Raw genomic sequence first — 14,625 nt, forward strand, 5'->3', positions numbered from 1 at the left:
ATGGGGTATACAGGTTGTTTTATTAGAGCATGCGTAAGAAAAATGTCATCTCTCCCGATTTTAATGTACAAAATGAGTCACTTCCTTACTATCTACACAGTGAGGGGAAAAATGGGTTGAATAAACATACATGTGAAGGGAAACTGCAAGTAAATATAAGAATTTTAAAGATGAATGGTTGCAGTCTGAATAGTTATATATTTTCATATATGTACATCACAGGAATAATGTTTCTCTCAAATGTTCTGAAATTGAGTGGAAAATTCAGCTGCAATAGTAGCACACTATAACAGGGTGGGTGTTAGAATCAATAAATTGCACAGCACTCTGGTCAAGGACCCAAGGGCCTTAGCATAGCCTCCTCCTGTGTCTGAGGCCACAGGGAAGACTCTGTACCACAAGCTGTCCTTTACCTTCCCTGTCAAGCTGTCCCTACTCATGGAAAAAACTGGGTATTATTTAAAAGAGGAATTTATTCCTGTGGGTACCACACTGATATCTTGCCCAGCCACCTAAAATTCTAACCTACCAATGAGATCCCAACTTGGATAAAAGCAAACACCCATCCACATGGTGGGTTAGGGAGAGCCTGTGCTCTCCTGGACTCATTCTTTGGTGTAGATTTTGCTCTACCAGGGCGTTTCTTCTTAACACCTAATCAAGTTGCAGGTTAGAGCTGGAAAAGAGAATGGGGATGATCAGCAACAAGTGAGATAATTCTAGATCTTGAGGGGCTGAAGGGTGGTAAAGAGGTAAAGAGGGCAGGGCTTTAACTAATACCCGCTAACTAGCGACCCTGTGCACGACAGCATGTCTGGAAAACTCATCTCATTGAAACCTCATCCCAACCCCATGAGGGAGGTCATATTAACCTCTTTAACAGAAATTATCAAGGAAAGGAAAACTGTAAAAGAAAAAAGAGAATCACATCAACTTATTCAGACCGGTCTCTTTGCCCTTTCTCCAGCAGTCAGACCCCAGTTCTGACTAACTCCTGTCAGATACCTGACGTACCTTCCACCCTCTGTGAATCCTGTCTAAGCAGCCATTTCCACCTGTGGCGAACCCACACAGGGGAAGCGAAGCAGCTCTAATGCATTATACCCTGTTACAGAAAGGAAATCTGTACAAGACTGAATTTCCTTAAGTAGAGGGAACTCAAGGTTGTCTTTATATTTGTTATTTTCCTCACTTGTTTTGTGATTGGGAGACAAATAGGTTGAGTAAGAACTAGCACATTAGGAATTTTGCATAAATAATCCAGTCACTCCTGTAAAAACCTGTTATATTTGTCAAAGAAAGAAAGAGAGAAAAGAAAAGAAAATGACGGGAAGAGAAAGTAAGAAAGGGAGGAAAGGAAGAGAGAGAGATGGAGAGAAATAGAAGAAAGGAAATCTGAGTACCTAGGAAAGTGAATAGTGAGGGGAAAGCTGTCTTCACTGAATTGTATCTTCTCCAAGGAGAAGCACAGACACCTGGAACAGGTGTTAAGGTCAAGAGCAGCTGCAGGCTATGTGAACTGTGTTCAAGAACATACTAAGTCACTAACTGAAATAAATTAAAAAAATGGTCCTAAATCTATTTTCAAAAAAGTTAAAGGTGTGTAAAAATAAGAGTAACTGACTCTAAGAATGGGTCCATCTGTATTGAATCATCTAATACAAAAATACCTGTTCGTCGTGTCTAGGACCTTTAAGGGAAGAAGAAACTCAACTGAGGTGGGCAGAAAGGACAGGGTAGAGTCCCAGCCTACCTTATTACATATCTGGAGAGAAAAGTCAGGTACCTGAGGATATATTGTAATACTGAACAGTCAATATGTTTAAAAGTGGTACCGGAAACTGTTTCTTCCCTAAAAAAATCTCTCTGGGGCTGAAAAACTGCAGAATGGAAAAGTTTTCTTGATGTGACTAGTCATGAAATAGATCACAAACATGGAATCACAAATATGATGACAAAGTACTATAATCCTTGACTCTGTTTATGACAAAATGATTTTATATATAAAATATATTTTACAAATACTTTTGTTCATATGTTGCATTTTTTAAAAACAAGCATTTAAAAACATTTCTAGACTTACGGGACAGTAGACAAATCCATCACTTTTTTCATCAATGAAAACTAATCTGGTCCCATTTGGGTCAGGAAAAATCTTTTTCACACTGACAGGATGTCGATAATCATCAACAAACTGCCAATCTTCAACGTAGAAATACTGAATGACACCAGTCTACAAAATAATGCAGACATAGAAATATAAAAGGTTGTCAAGAAAACACTGATTTTCAGCGTTCAACATACTTCCTAATTTGAAGAGGAAAAACAAAAGTCATATTTTTGATGCAGGAAGAGTCTAAGAATATTACATATGCCAGGTAGAGACCCAAGAAAATAAGTAAAATGAGAATGTACATGTGATTCAACAGTCTATTAATTCTAGCTTTCTTAGTGATATTAAAGCTTAATTGAGTTTCAGATTTTCCACTGGCAGGAAATACCTCTAAGTGTTTGAGTAACTTTCAAATCATTTTATTTTAAATATTTGTGCTGTTAATAGACAAACTCTAAAATTAAGTTCAAAATAAAACCAAAAAAAAACCACCTAATACAATTAATTGTATTTCTATATATTAGCAATGAACAAGTAGACACCAAAATTTAAAAACACCACTTACAATCATTCAAAAAATAAATCTTGCTCAATGTCCTCATCTCTAAAACTTCCCTCCTTATTTTACAGAGTTACTGAGATAAGTGAGATCAGGCTTTATAAACTGTTATGTGTCACACAAATGTATTGTATTTACTGTTATTTACCATGTCACTCATGTTTACCTGATACATGAGACCTACCCTACTGGTGTATATTAGCACAAAGACTATTTAGGTCAAACTTCAAATTATAAAGTTTCTCTTATGGCAATAAGCATATTTGTTTAAATGCTCTTTTTAGAAAACAATTTAATGTGTGAAAATATAACCTTTGAAACAGTGAATAATTGTTTTTCTAATGGGGAAAACAACATGTTTTCTACCAACCTCACTAAATTCTTTTAGAGACTGAACAAGATAACAGGTATGATATGCTCTGAAAAATCTTTGAAAACTTTTTATAAATATAAGATGCTATTACTGTAACTATGCTTTATGTCCATGTGGCTAATGTAATATAGAGAGGTATTGGTGGTTCAAAAGACTGAAATACTGAAGTGGGATTCTCAGTATTCTGTTAATACTACTATTAAATTCCTGCTAAATGTAGGCACTGGAGATCTAAAGGTGAAAGAGGTATCTTATGTTCATCATCAAATTAAATCATTAAAGCATCTAGATAAAGAAAAATGGGCCTTGCAGAGGTTAAATGGGAGCTAGCAAGTTAAATAACTAGTATTTGAGCCCAGATTTTCTCGACTCCAAAGTTCGTTTGTGTTTTTTTTGCTATGCCCTCAAAATTGCTTATAATCACAAAAGCACTCAATAACTGGCAAATCAAGCCACCTATGTGCTCCACATAAGTGTATATTTGTATGTTTATATTATAATTATACATATATTTATATAATGCATATTTGTATATGTTTATGTATACATAATAAATATATATTACCAAGTACAAATTAGAACTTGCCCTCTATTCTGTATGAAAAAAGACAATACGTACATCTGTACCATAGATGAGGAAATCACCAGTTAAGGCATGACATAAAATACGGCACTTATCATCCACTGCTGGGAAAAGTCGAGTCTCACGTTCTTCTTGAGCATCCAAGATTTTACTTTCTATCTAAAACATAAAGAAGAGTGGCTCATAGATTTATCTGAGTCAACCTGGTCTGCAACATCGAGGAGAGGGTCTTCCAGTTAAGCTCAACTGAACACTCAGACTGACCAGACTACTGCAAACCAGCTGACTCAGACACATATCAGGCAGGAACCACAGTTTGCTGGCAGAGCAGCATTAGACAACACTCTTCCATGGGAATAATCTTTAGTTATCTAACAGCTCATCTCTTTGGTTTCCCAGAAGCAGAGCCAGGAAATACATGTGGGAGATGTCCTGGTATAGAAACCCCATATTCTTGGAGCCAATACCTCTTGAGCAACTCGAGAGCACAGTTTCAAGGACCCCACAAGCAACATGCCCAAGTGTAGGAGTCAACGCATTCCAGGAGCCCAGACGTATGGTGTTCCCAGCAGTTTTCCTATATAGTTCATTTATAGTTTCTAGATGCTGTTTACCAACAGGGTCATTTTTACTGTAAGCACTATTGCAAGTAGCACAGTTGGTAAACTGCCAGGATTCTTGGGAACAGAGCCAGAAAGTTAACTGAACATCTCATGCAGAAGCGTAAAGGGTTTTGTTAATCTTTTATCCACACACCTGGCTTTCTAGCTAGTTACACATGGTTACTTCCTGGGCAAAGTTCTTGATAATAAGACATTAGGATGTTCATCAACATCACGTAATTGAGCAGGCATCCAGGGCATGAAAATCATCCTTACCAAATGTAACTGCACTTTGCCTTCAAAAAGTGCAGCAGCATAGTCAGAATGAAGGCAAACACTGGCTACTGTCCCCAGATACTCCACATCTTTCAATTTTTTAACACCTGTAGCAATTTTTTAAAAAAACACATTAAAACATAAATAAAATTATATAAAGATTTGAAAATAATTTTAAATGTGTCCTTTGCAAGGAAATATTGAACCTAAAATTTTTATTTTATCCATTCTAAAGAAAATCTTAGTTGCCATATAACATATAAATGTCTTCAGGAATTCCATACTGGTTCACATGAAACAAATAGAAAACAAAATCACATACAAAACAACCAAAAAGTAAACCTTAGTGACAATAAGCTTAATGGTGTGTTCTATCTGAGGATAATTCTCAGCTTTGCTCTGTTCCTGAGGGATATCTGACCTCGAGTGGGGGGAAGGGGAGAAGAAAAAGGGGAAGAAAAAGCAAGGCTCCCTTCGGATACTGTTGGTCATTATTCAAACCGTAAACATGGGGGAGGGAAGCAGCTTTTATTAAGTACCTACCAGACCAAGGAGTGCCTAAGAAAGTTATTATGCAAAGACAGATCACATATTTTATTCAACTGTCCACATGACCCCTTACAAGTAGAAGAATCTTCATTTTCCAGATAAATAACCCAAGGTTCACAGGGATAAAGAATTTGTCTAGAGTCATCTAGCTAAAAGAGGCAGACGGGACATGTGAATCCAAGGCTAGACTCTGCCCTCTGTACCACGCTGTCTTTATTACAAAGGTAAAGAACAAAACCGTTCCAAAAATTATGCAAATTTTTAGAGGATTCGATTCACAAAATCTTTTAAACTAAGAAGGAGATGTTGAAAGAAAAAAGTGAAAGACTTGGTCTTTAAAGAAATTTTCAGTGCTTCCCAATTAAGAACAGAAATTATATGCTAGATAAAAAAACAACTGGATTTAGACTTGCCATTCTCTCCAAGGACATAAAACCAAGCTCGATTATTCATTCCCACTGCCAGATGATAAATTCCTACCGCCACAAAGTTGGGTTCCACATCAACAGAAACCACGATCGGTAGCTGCTATAACATAGAAAAGTAACAGTAGTCAATCAAATGCTAAAACGGTTTTGATTTTACTAATAAATAAAAATAACACCATTTTCATACTCCTTCCACAGGGTTGGCGACCGTGACCTCAAGGAGGGAGGTGAGATATGCAATCCTTGTGCTGCAGGCATCCCCCAGTACAGGAAGCTTGGTCAGGAAAACATGGAGTGAGCCCCTCTGGGTAGACAGTGCCAGCAACTGACCATCATCTGTCCAGGACAAGGTGCCCAATCCTGAAATAATTAACAAAATAAAGGATTATTCAAAAACAAATATACTGTGGCAGGCAAACAAGCAAATATTTTCACTTAAGCTATCAGAGGCATAAAAATCTTCAAATGTTTTCTTTAATAGTTTAAGTCGTCTTTATTTGAACCAGGAAATTCACCATGGATTGGCATATGAACATGAGCACTGATCTCCATTTAATATTGGTTCAAAGGGAAAGTACATAAGAATTTAGATTTTACAATTGAAATTGGGATAAAATTCACTATAAATCTTTGGATCAAACTGAATTTATATTCTTTTTGTCAAGGAGTACGACTCAACATAATTACTAAAATAAGGAGGCTATTTTAGAGAACACTAGTGAAGGGTGTTCATTTTATTCCTCCTACAATGAATGCAAATCATACAATAACAAACACATTATTCTCTGTTACTGGAAATGATAAAATGTCAATCTGCTTCAAAAAAATCAATACCTTTATTTTCATCATCCAGGTTGATTATAGCATACATGTCTTTTAATTCTGCTAAGTCATGGATTTTAATGCTGAAAAATAAAAAATAAAATTAAATGAGCTGTAAGTAAAATTATTTTTGTTCACAAACAATAAGTGATACATATTTAATTTTTTATAGTCTATTCATAATCAGACATTATAATTTTTGCTTTCAGCAGCCACATATATGTTAAAGATCTCAAAAGAAAAAAAAGTCTATTATATTTACCTATTTACCATTTCTGTTGCTCTACCTTCATTCTTGATGTCCCACATTTGTCATCTGTTTTCTATCTAAAGAACTTCCTTCCATAATTCTTTTAGAGCAGGTCTGCTAGCAATAAATTCTCTTCCTTTTCCTTCATCTGAAAATGTTTTTATTTCCCCTTCATTACAGATGGATATTTTCACTGGTATAGCATTTCAGCTGACAGTTCTTTCGGTACTTTTAAGAATGTTGTGACACTTTCTTCTGGCCTCTGTGGTTTATGGTGAGAAATCTACTGTCATTCAAAAAGTTGTTCTCTGGCCACTTTCAAGAGTTTTTCTTTGTCTTTAGTTTTTAGCAGTTTGTTTATGATGTATCTGTAACTAGATTTCTTTGGATTTATCCTTTTGGGGATTTGCTGAGTTTGTACAATATATATAGGTTTATGTCTTTTGCCAAACATGAAAAGTTTCCAGCCATTCATTATTTGATACTTTAATGACACAAATGTTAAGACTTTTTGGTATTGTTTCACAGGTCCCCGAGGCCTCTGTTCATTTTTATCTCAGTCTGTTTGTTCTCTGTTCAGATTAGATATTTCTATTGATCTATCTTCAAGTTCACTGACTCTTTACTGTGATTTCCACTGTTAAGTACTGCATTAAATTTTTCAGTTCTTAAATTTCCATTTAGTTCTTCTCTCTGTAAGTCCTATTTCTTTTCTGAAACCGCTTCCATGTGTTTTGATAATGAGAGCCCTTACCTCTGAAAGCATTTTTATAATAGCTGCTATCTTTATTATCTTGGCATTGGCGTCTTTCAATTGCCTTTTCCAACGCAAGTTGGTATTTTCCTCATTCGTTTGTATGTCAAGTAATTTGGGGCTAGATTCTGGACGTTTTGAATATTACATTAGGAGAGTCTGTGTCTTGTTTAAATCCTATGGAGAAGGTTATTTATTTTGTAAGCAGGCAATCAACCCAGTTGGGTTCAGGCCACAAGTTTCACCCAGCCTTGTTTCAATGTCAGTTCCACTTTCCAAGCCTGTGCAGAGGTATTTGGATATATTCCTGTATGGCCCAATCAGTGGCCAGTGTAGGACCTGTGCTATTATCTATTCTTAGTTCAGTTCTCAAAGTCTTTGGTATGTGTTTACAATGAGATACACATACGCTACTCAAAAGTGAACCTGGGAGTTCATAAATATCTTTATAGGGCTCTTTTCCAGAGCTTCTCCCTCTCTGGGATGTTCCTGGTATTTTTCCAGTTTCCTAAAGCTCCCCTTTTTGGTCCTCCAGGTGAAAAGCTGTGGCTCTAGTTACCGTGCTCTGCCTTGTAGCTGCAGCGAAGCAGGGGAGGACAGAGAAAAATAAGGTTTGCCCTGTCTTCTTGGCATCGCAGCTTCTCCAACAGGAGAGGAAGGTTATCCTTCATCCGCATTGCAGGTGCCTGGGGGTCCTTGCTGCCATTGCTGTCCCTGCCATGGTGAGAATGCTTGGTAGCTGGGACATGAGACAGAAGAAAGAACATCAGGGGGATTTCCCCACCTCTAAGTGTTAGGAGTTCTCTCCTGCAACTTGAGCCTGAACTAGAGGGCTCCCCTCAGAGCTCCTCTGTCCATGCTCTGGTGCCTACTTCCAGATGTTGGGCTGCCGTAAGTCCTGAGACTGGAAGACAAATGCGAGACTCACCACTGTTTCAGTCATACTTCAAATTCTGCTTTCCTTTGTCAATCTGCTACAATTCACTTTTCAGAGTCCTGAAATAGATGTTCCATGCCTTCTGTCCAAGTTTTACGGCTGTACTCAGTGAGAGAGATAGGGTAGAGTGCTTACTCCATGTTACCCAGGACTGCCTATTTTAAGATTGATTTTCAAGCATATTCAATTTCAGGTTTTGCATTGATTTTCAAGTATATTCAATTTTAGTATTTCAGGTTTTACCTGAAGTAGAAGTCTTAGAAATTTTCAACTGAATCACAAATGTCTATCCTTGTCCTGTCCAGGAGGCACCATCAGCTCTCCTTCAACCAGGTGTTCTAGGAATGGGCTCCAGGTAGAAACACCTCAGGCTGAGAATGTCCGCGGTAAAATGCCTTTTCAGAATGCCGAAACCTTCAGAATGCCGACCCACCATTACAGGAAGGCTTACAGCAGTGACTCCAGACCCACCTCACGGCGCTTTGTGTCCACACAGCAGGCTCCGCCACAGTTCAGCACGGAGTGCAGGGATGGATCAGTGTGACCTGACCAGGTCAAAGGCCACCGAGTACCTTGACTGAACACAGAGATGCCTGCGGAGGTCCTGGGGACTTGACGTTGGTCATCCTTCATGCCGGCATTCTTTGAGCCATGCCAGCATCTGTCCCTAGCGGCCTCATCCCTCCTGATCTGAGGGAAGGCAGGAGCCAGCGCTGTGGGACAAGAGGCAGTGAGGGCCACTGATCAGGCAGGGCTCTGTGTCCTCTCCCTACAGGCGGGGCTGATCAGTAACTTTGGCCTCTGGTTGCTCTTGCACTGGGGTCTACTGCATTCCTGGGGAGGCTGTGGGCAACAGGGTGTCACCTAGGCTCTATTTCTAGTGACCACTCATGTCCATATCCAATTTGGGCACGAAGATCGTTCGTTACCTCTGCAAGTGAGCTAGACTCCAAGACACGCTGCAGAGCAGATGAGACTGGGGGCTGAACCCTGTGGCCTCAGCACCAGGGAAAGACCATGGCACTGGGGACATTTGGACATTTGCTCTAGAGCAGGAAAGAGAGGTCACGGTGAAGGGAAGGTTCTCAGTGAGCTGGGATGGAGGGGTCAAGGGGGTGTCTCTGAGGCCCAGGGAAGCAGTGTTGGGACGAGAGAAGGAATGGGCTGGGGGTCAGGATGGGAACAGCCATGCAAAGGACGGGGCAGCCTTCGGGTCCACTGCCAGAAGATAGGAGCCTCCGGGCGGCAGCCTGTGCCTTTGAGAACCTGTGTGTGCCGAGCTTGGAGTTCGCTGTCTCCTGGGTTCTTCCTCACAAACTGCAGCTGCCTGTTCAGGGAACCGCCGGGTGGTCTTCTTCTTGACCAGAGTCACCCCAGGATCCAGGCTTGGCTACAGGGGTGGGGCTGATGCTGCTCCCCAGTCACCAGCAGATCCCACACACATGGGTTTCTGAGGACTGAAGTTGCCATCCATGGGGCACACACGCAGGGGTCCTCACCCCCAGTGCACACTTCAGCCTTAGTACTGGGAGTGCCCAGTGTCGGCTACACGCAGCCCTCCACAGGAGCCCATCACACCACACGTGCCCTGTATCATACATGTGACCCGTGTCACGGTGGCCTTACCCACATGTCATTCTGATTTTGTTTGTTTTTAGTGTCCATGTCTCTTGGTTTTAGTATGATTTTTCCTGATGAGCTTGAGCACTCGGTATACTGGCATTCCCCTTGGTGGAAACTGTCCTTGCCCACGTACCTGGTGGCTCGAGGTGGCCTCTGGGCCGTAAATGTTGTAACACACAACTGGTGTTCTTGGGCCTGTGGTGGTGCAGAGACTCCCTAGTCTAGTGTTTCCCACTGTTATTTTTATCATCCAGAAATTTAACTTTCTAACTAGTCAAATTTGTTGTACTTTTACTTTATAATCTCTTTGCTACTTCAGCCCTTACTAAGCAAATGTGCTCGATATCTGGGATGGATGCGGTTTGCTTTCTACTGGTTTCCTGTGGCTTGCTGCCCATGCGTTTCCCTAATGCAGACGCTGCCGCGCGGGTTCCCACGTTACTCTGCAGCTGCCTCCTGCACTCATCACAGTGTTCCAGTCCTACTGACACCTGTTCTCGGCTGTAATAAACGTCTGTCCTGACCCGCTCAAAAAACAATTTTTTTTTCCAACTGTAAACATGTTCTAAGAGTATAAGAAAGTATGGTTGATAGATTTATATCAGCTATCAAAGTCTTGCTGAATCTCTTGAATATTCCTAGATAAGCTTTCCTAGGAATTTGTGAATGTACTTACCAGTTATCACCACATGTAGCAGCTTTGTTAAGGGTCTGTGATACTGCAATACTGGTTAGACTATCTTTATGGTCACGAGCCTGAAATATCTCTTGACCAATCTCTCGAATATAAGTGGAAATGACCACAAAAGTTCCACTTGTAAAGCCAATCATGATATAGCCATCACCATACCTATAGCAACAAAGACAATAATAGAGTAAAAGGGAGATTAACAATCATTGGCAATGCAGTAAATGAGCAAGTACTTTAAAACTCAGAAATTAGAGAATATAATTTATCAAGGGCCTATGTGCCAGATAATATGCTAGGTAGTTTCACATACTAAATCACAGTCTGTAATCCAGGATATGTTATATACAGAAGTATTATTTTTAACCTTTTAAATGGCGATTTAAAAGGTTAAAAATAATTGCAAAAACCGCAATTACTTTTGCACCAACTTAATAAAAATGCTACAACCATTTTTAAATATAATTAGTAAGGAAAAACACATGGGTATCTTTCTATAACGAGCTTTTTGTACATACCAACTATAGCAGACAATATTGCCATAGCACTGCTGAAATTCCAGATCAACGGGGTTATCTGGTTCATTCAAGTTAAAAAGAAACAACGTTTTCTTGCCAACCACCACACTTATCTGCCAGAAAAGATTAGGAGATTGTGAATTGAATTACTCAGGACTTCATATAAATACCAATAAGCAAATTCAAAATGCTGAACCTAATTTATAAAACAAGTCAAATTTAGATACGCTAAATGTTATAATTTGTAAGAGAACAATGTGACTAAAACATACATTTTACTAATATACAGTCTGGGATGAACCCTTGGCTTTATATATATCCCATATACCCCCTGAAGTATCCTAAAATAGCTAGGTGGAATAATTTTTTTAAATTCTCTATACTTCTCATTAGAGTATTGTGCAATACACGATTGTAAGTCTGACATAGTTCCATTGAAACTGAATTCATATTCAGAGTATAGAGTCTTCCATCCTAAGAGGTCATTCTGATTTGGGGCCATCTGGGATGACAGCTCCACACCTGGGTAGATATTCCAAACTGGCTTTTTATATCGTCACGCTTTCAATCACCTGCAGGTCATTGGTCAAGGTGGTTGCAATAGTATTCCTCTGTTACGCACACAAGTCAATACCTAACTATAATTCTCAGAGGAGGATGTAATTGTGTTGAGGAAAGAAAAGAGTATATTACTTATTTGGGCTCATTAAGAGTGATGAATATATATAAAAAGAGAAACACTGATGCATTTCCTTGATTCTAAGGTACTATCAATTATAAGTAACTATCAATTTAATAATTGCTTTTTAAGAAACAGAAACATTATTTCATTTAAATATATGTATATTGATTATAAAAATTGTCTGGATTTCAGAATGTTAAAATGTGGCAGGGAAAATGCATTTAAGTATTAAAAAAATAAAAACAACAATTTACAGAGCTCTGGTCACAACTGATAGAGCGAAAATAAAAGATATAGTAATCAATACTTCTTTAGGTACCCCAACTCTTTTTGCTACCCCAAGAATGAGAAGAGCACCATCAACTCTAACAGGAAGATGTCCTCATTTGCTGTGACACCAGGTAACCAGCAGCAGAAAAACCACTTCTAGGCCTGAGAGACTGGGGCCTACATTGATTTAATAAGTGACAGACCATAATTTACTTATCGCTATGGATTCTGAGCCATCCTAGAAAAGGAGAGTATATTCTACAAAATTATCAAAATAATTTGGACATGGATTTGATCTAGAATTCTTACTGTGCTTTCAGTAGCAGAGGTTCGCTCATCGGTCTTCATCATGGAAAACTGCATGTTGCTAGGCTCGTAGCTCACTGATGTCTGCAGGGATAAAAATATTGTCACTATGAATAAACGCAACACTCAAGTTCACTCTAAATGTTAATAAAACAGGTACCTTGCTTTCATTTCTGCTATATGTTAGACAAATAATAATCTGAAATTCCCACTGCTACAAACATCTAGAATTCCTGTATGAAACAGAACACATATCTCATTAAAGATATAGATAAGCTTGAAAGAACGTCAGGAAAATTTCCAAAGACCATAAAGCAGAGATCAAACTGAAAACCACAGTGTGTGTAAACAATGATGCTGCAGGTATCCAGAGCAACTGGTAAAAGATGACAATAAGGAAGCTCGTTTAACTTGGGCTGAGCTTTGGGTCAGAAAAAAGCTGAAAAAGTTCTTTTCAAATCAAAGACTTTCCTTCCTATCCTCTTTATGGTCTGAGGTTCAGATTTATACTTTGAGTGGTCTAGAAAATCCCTGCTGTATTTGACAAAAACAAATCCAAAGCTTCTTCCAATATTGCAAAAATATGTCCACAGATAAGCCCTGCTGCATATGAGTTCACAAATCAAAATGAGAAAAATCACAAAGAAACCATGTATCAAAGCAAAAGTTAGCAGATCTAAAAATAATAAAATTATCAGAGAGGGATAATAAAATACTTAGAAAATGACTAAAGACATAAAAGACTGATAAGTAGAAGAAAATACTTTAAAATAAAATAAGAAATCCAGACAGATTTTTAAAAGAACTACAAAGTACTTTCTAGAAACAAAATATTTTTTAAAATCTCAATGGAATAGACAGAAGACAAATTTGAAGAATAAGTGAACTGATTTGATGAAATTATTCAGAAGGCTACAAAGAATGACAAAAAGAAACTAAGACGAGAAATTAAGAGCTATGAGTAGGTCCAACATATGTCTAACAGATGCTCCAAATGGACAGAATAGAAAGGGAAAAAGGTAATATTCAAAAAGATAATAACTAAGAATTTTCCAGAGTTGATGAAAGACAGCAATCTTCAGATTCAGGAAGCAATCTACAGATTATCTTCAGCAAGATAAACAAAAATAAATCCACACAAGTAACACTAAAATGATCTGCAGAATAGTCAAAAGTCAAAGCCATTCAGAGACAACACCAAGAAAAGCAATACTTTTAACGTATGTTTTGCTTACCACATGATAACTTAAGTAGTATGTCTAATTCTGGAAGCATACTTCTTAGCAATCAGAAATGAGAAATAGTTATCTTGCATGTAAATAATGGCTGAATGAATGGTAGTGGCTTCCTGGGATGTTATATGGAAAAATATTGTAGGGCCACGTGTTGATTCAATGGAGGAAAAATGCCAGTGTCTACTGATGATGTCTAATATGGATACCAGGGTGGGGAGTTAAGGCATTTGTACTATATATCTACCATTCTAATTCTAAAAAGCACTAAAATACAATGATCAAAATTATAAGGTTTCCAGAAAATCATTTTTACACTAATGCCACTTAATCTTCCTTATGAACCATTTTAGTCATGCTGTGATTCTGCTGAACATGGTTGAGTTACTTACTTTGGCCTAACTTTCAAAACTTTCCAGATACAGGAACCAACTTTCCTCTTCCACCTTATTTTCTATAAATTCTCAATCAAAGCTCACACCTTCAGCAAAGCCAATCTCAAACAAGCCATAAACCAGCTGTAATAAGCTCTTCCTCGTATCTTTGTTCATGCTGTTTTCCTTGGGTTGAAAGACACAGACTGCTAAATGTTTTACAGTAACCACTAAAACAAGGGCACATGGTCACCTAGGTAGACTGAATTTACAGCTTCCCTGGCAGCAGTTAAATGTGACCACTACGTTTTCGTTATATGGTATGAATGGAAATAATAAATGCATTTTCTACATCAGATCCTTTACAAATTTCTTACACGCCACTTCTCTTTCTCCCTTACCTAGGCTGAAATGCAGATGTGGTGCTAGTATGCTAGCTTTAACCATGTAGATGAGGGGAAAATACCTTAGAAAATGGCATAGCAATAAGGTGGAATTAACCTGGGACTCTGCACAACCCTGTGAATCAGAGATACATAGACGACCTGCCTACCTCTCTCTGTTACATGAGAAAGAAAAAGAGGGGAAAACCACCCAAACTACCATATTCTCAGAGCTCTTGTAATTTAGGGCCTAACTGTTACAACAGTTAAGCCTACACCAACTGATTCAGATCGCCTTTTTTT

General features: G+C 38.4%; 1 protein-coding gene across 6 annotated transcripts in view; it reads right to left on the reverse strand.

The window, feature by feature from the left end:
* The window catches only part of WDR19 (WD repeat domain 19), a 67,635-nt gene that overhangs the window by 38,230 nt on the left and 14,780 nt on the right, over positions 1-14,625 (reverse strand). For 5 of the 6 annotated variants that reach the window (XM_019741926.3, XM_074322432.2, XM_074322417.2 and 2 more), the window contains 9 exons: positions 12,337-12,417; positions 11,076-11,188; positions 10,546-10,719; positions 6,318-6,388; positions 5,671-5,843; positions 5,469-5,583; positions 4,507-4,613; positions 3,665-3,787; positions 2,084-2,233 (listed from right to left, as the gene is read on the reverse strand). In XM_019741926.3, the coding sequence (XP_019597485.2) occupies positions 2,084-2,233; positions 3,665-3,787; positions 4,507-4,613; positions 5,469-5,583; positions 5,671-5,843; positions 6,318-6,388; positions 10,546-10,719; positions 11,076-11,188; positions 12,337-12,417 (1,107 nt within the window). The remainder of the gene's footprint in view (positions 1-2,083; positions 2,234-3,664; positions 3,788-4,506; positions 4,614-5,468; positions 5,584-5,670; positions 5,844-6,317; positions 6,389-10,545; positions 10,720-11,075; positions 11,189-12,336; positions 12,418-14,625) is intronic. The other variant, XM_074322424.2, reaches the window with a different exon arrangement.

The sequence above is a fragment of the Rhinolophus sinicus genome, chromosome 1 (genome assembly GCF_057876585.1).
Source record: "Rhinolophus sinicus isolate RSI-liver-muscle chromosome 1, RSI-T2T, whole genome shotgun sequence".
NCBI classification, from domain to species: Eukaryota; Metazoa; Chordata; class Mammalia; order Chiroptera; family Rhinolophidae; genus Rhinolophus; species Rhinolophus sinicus.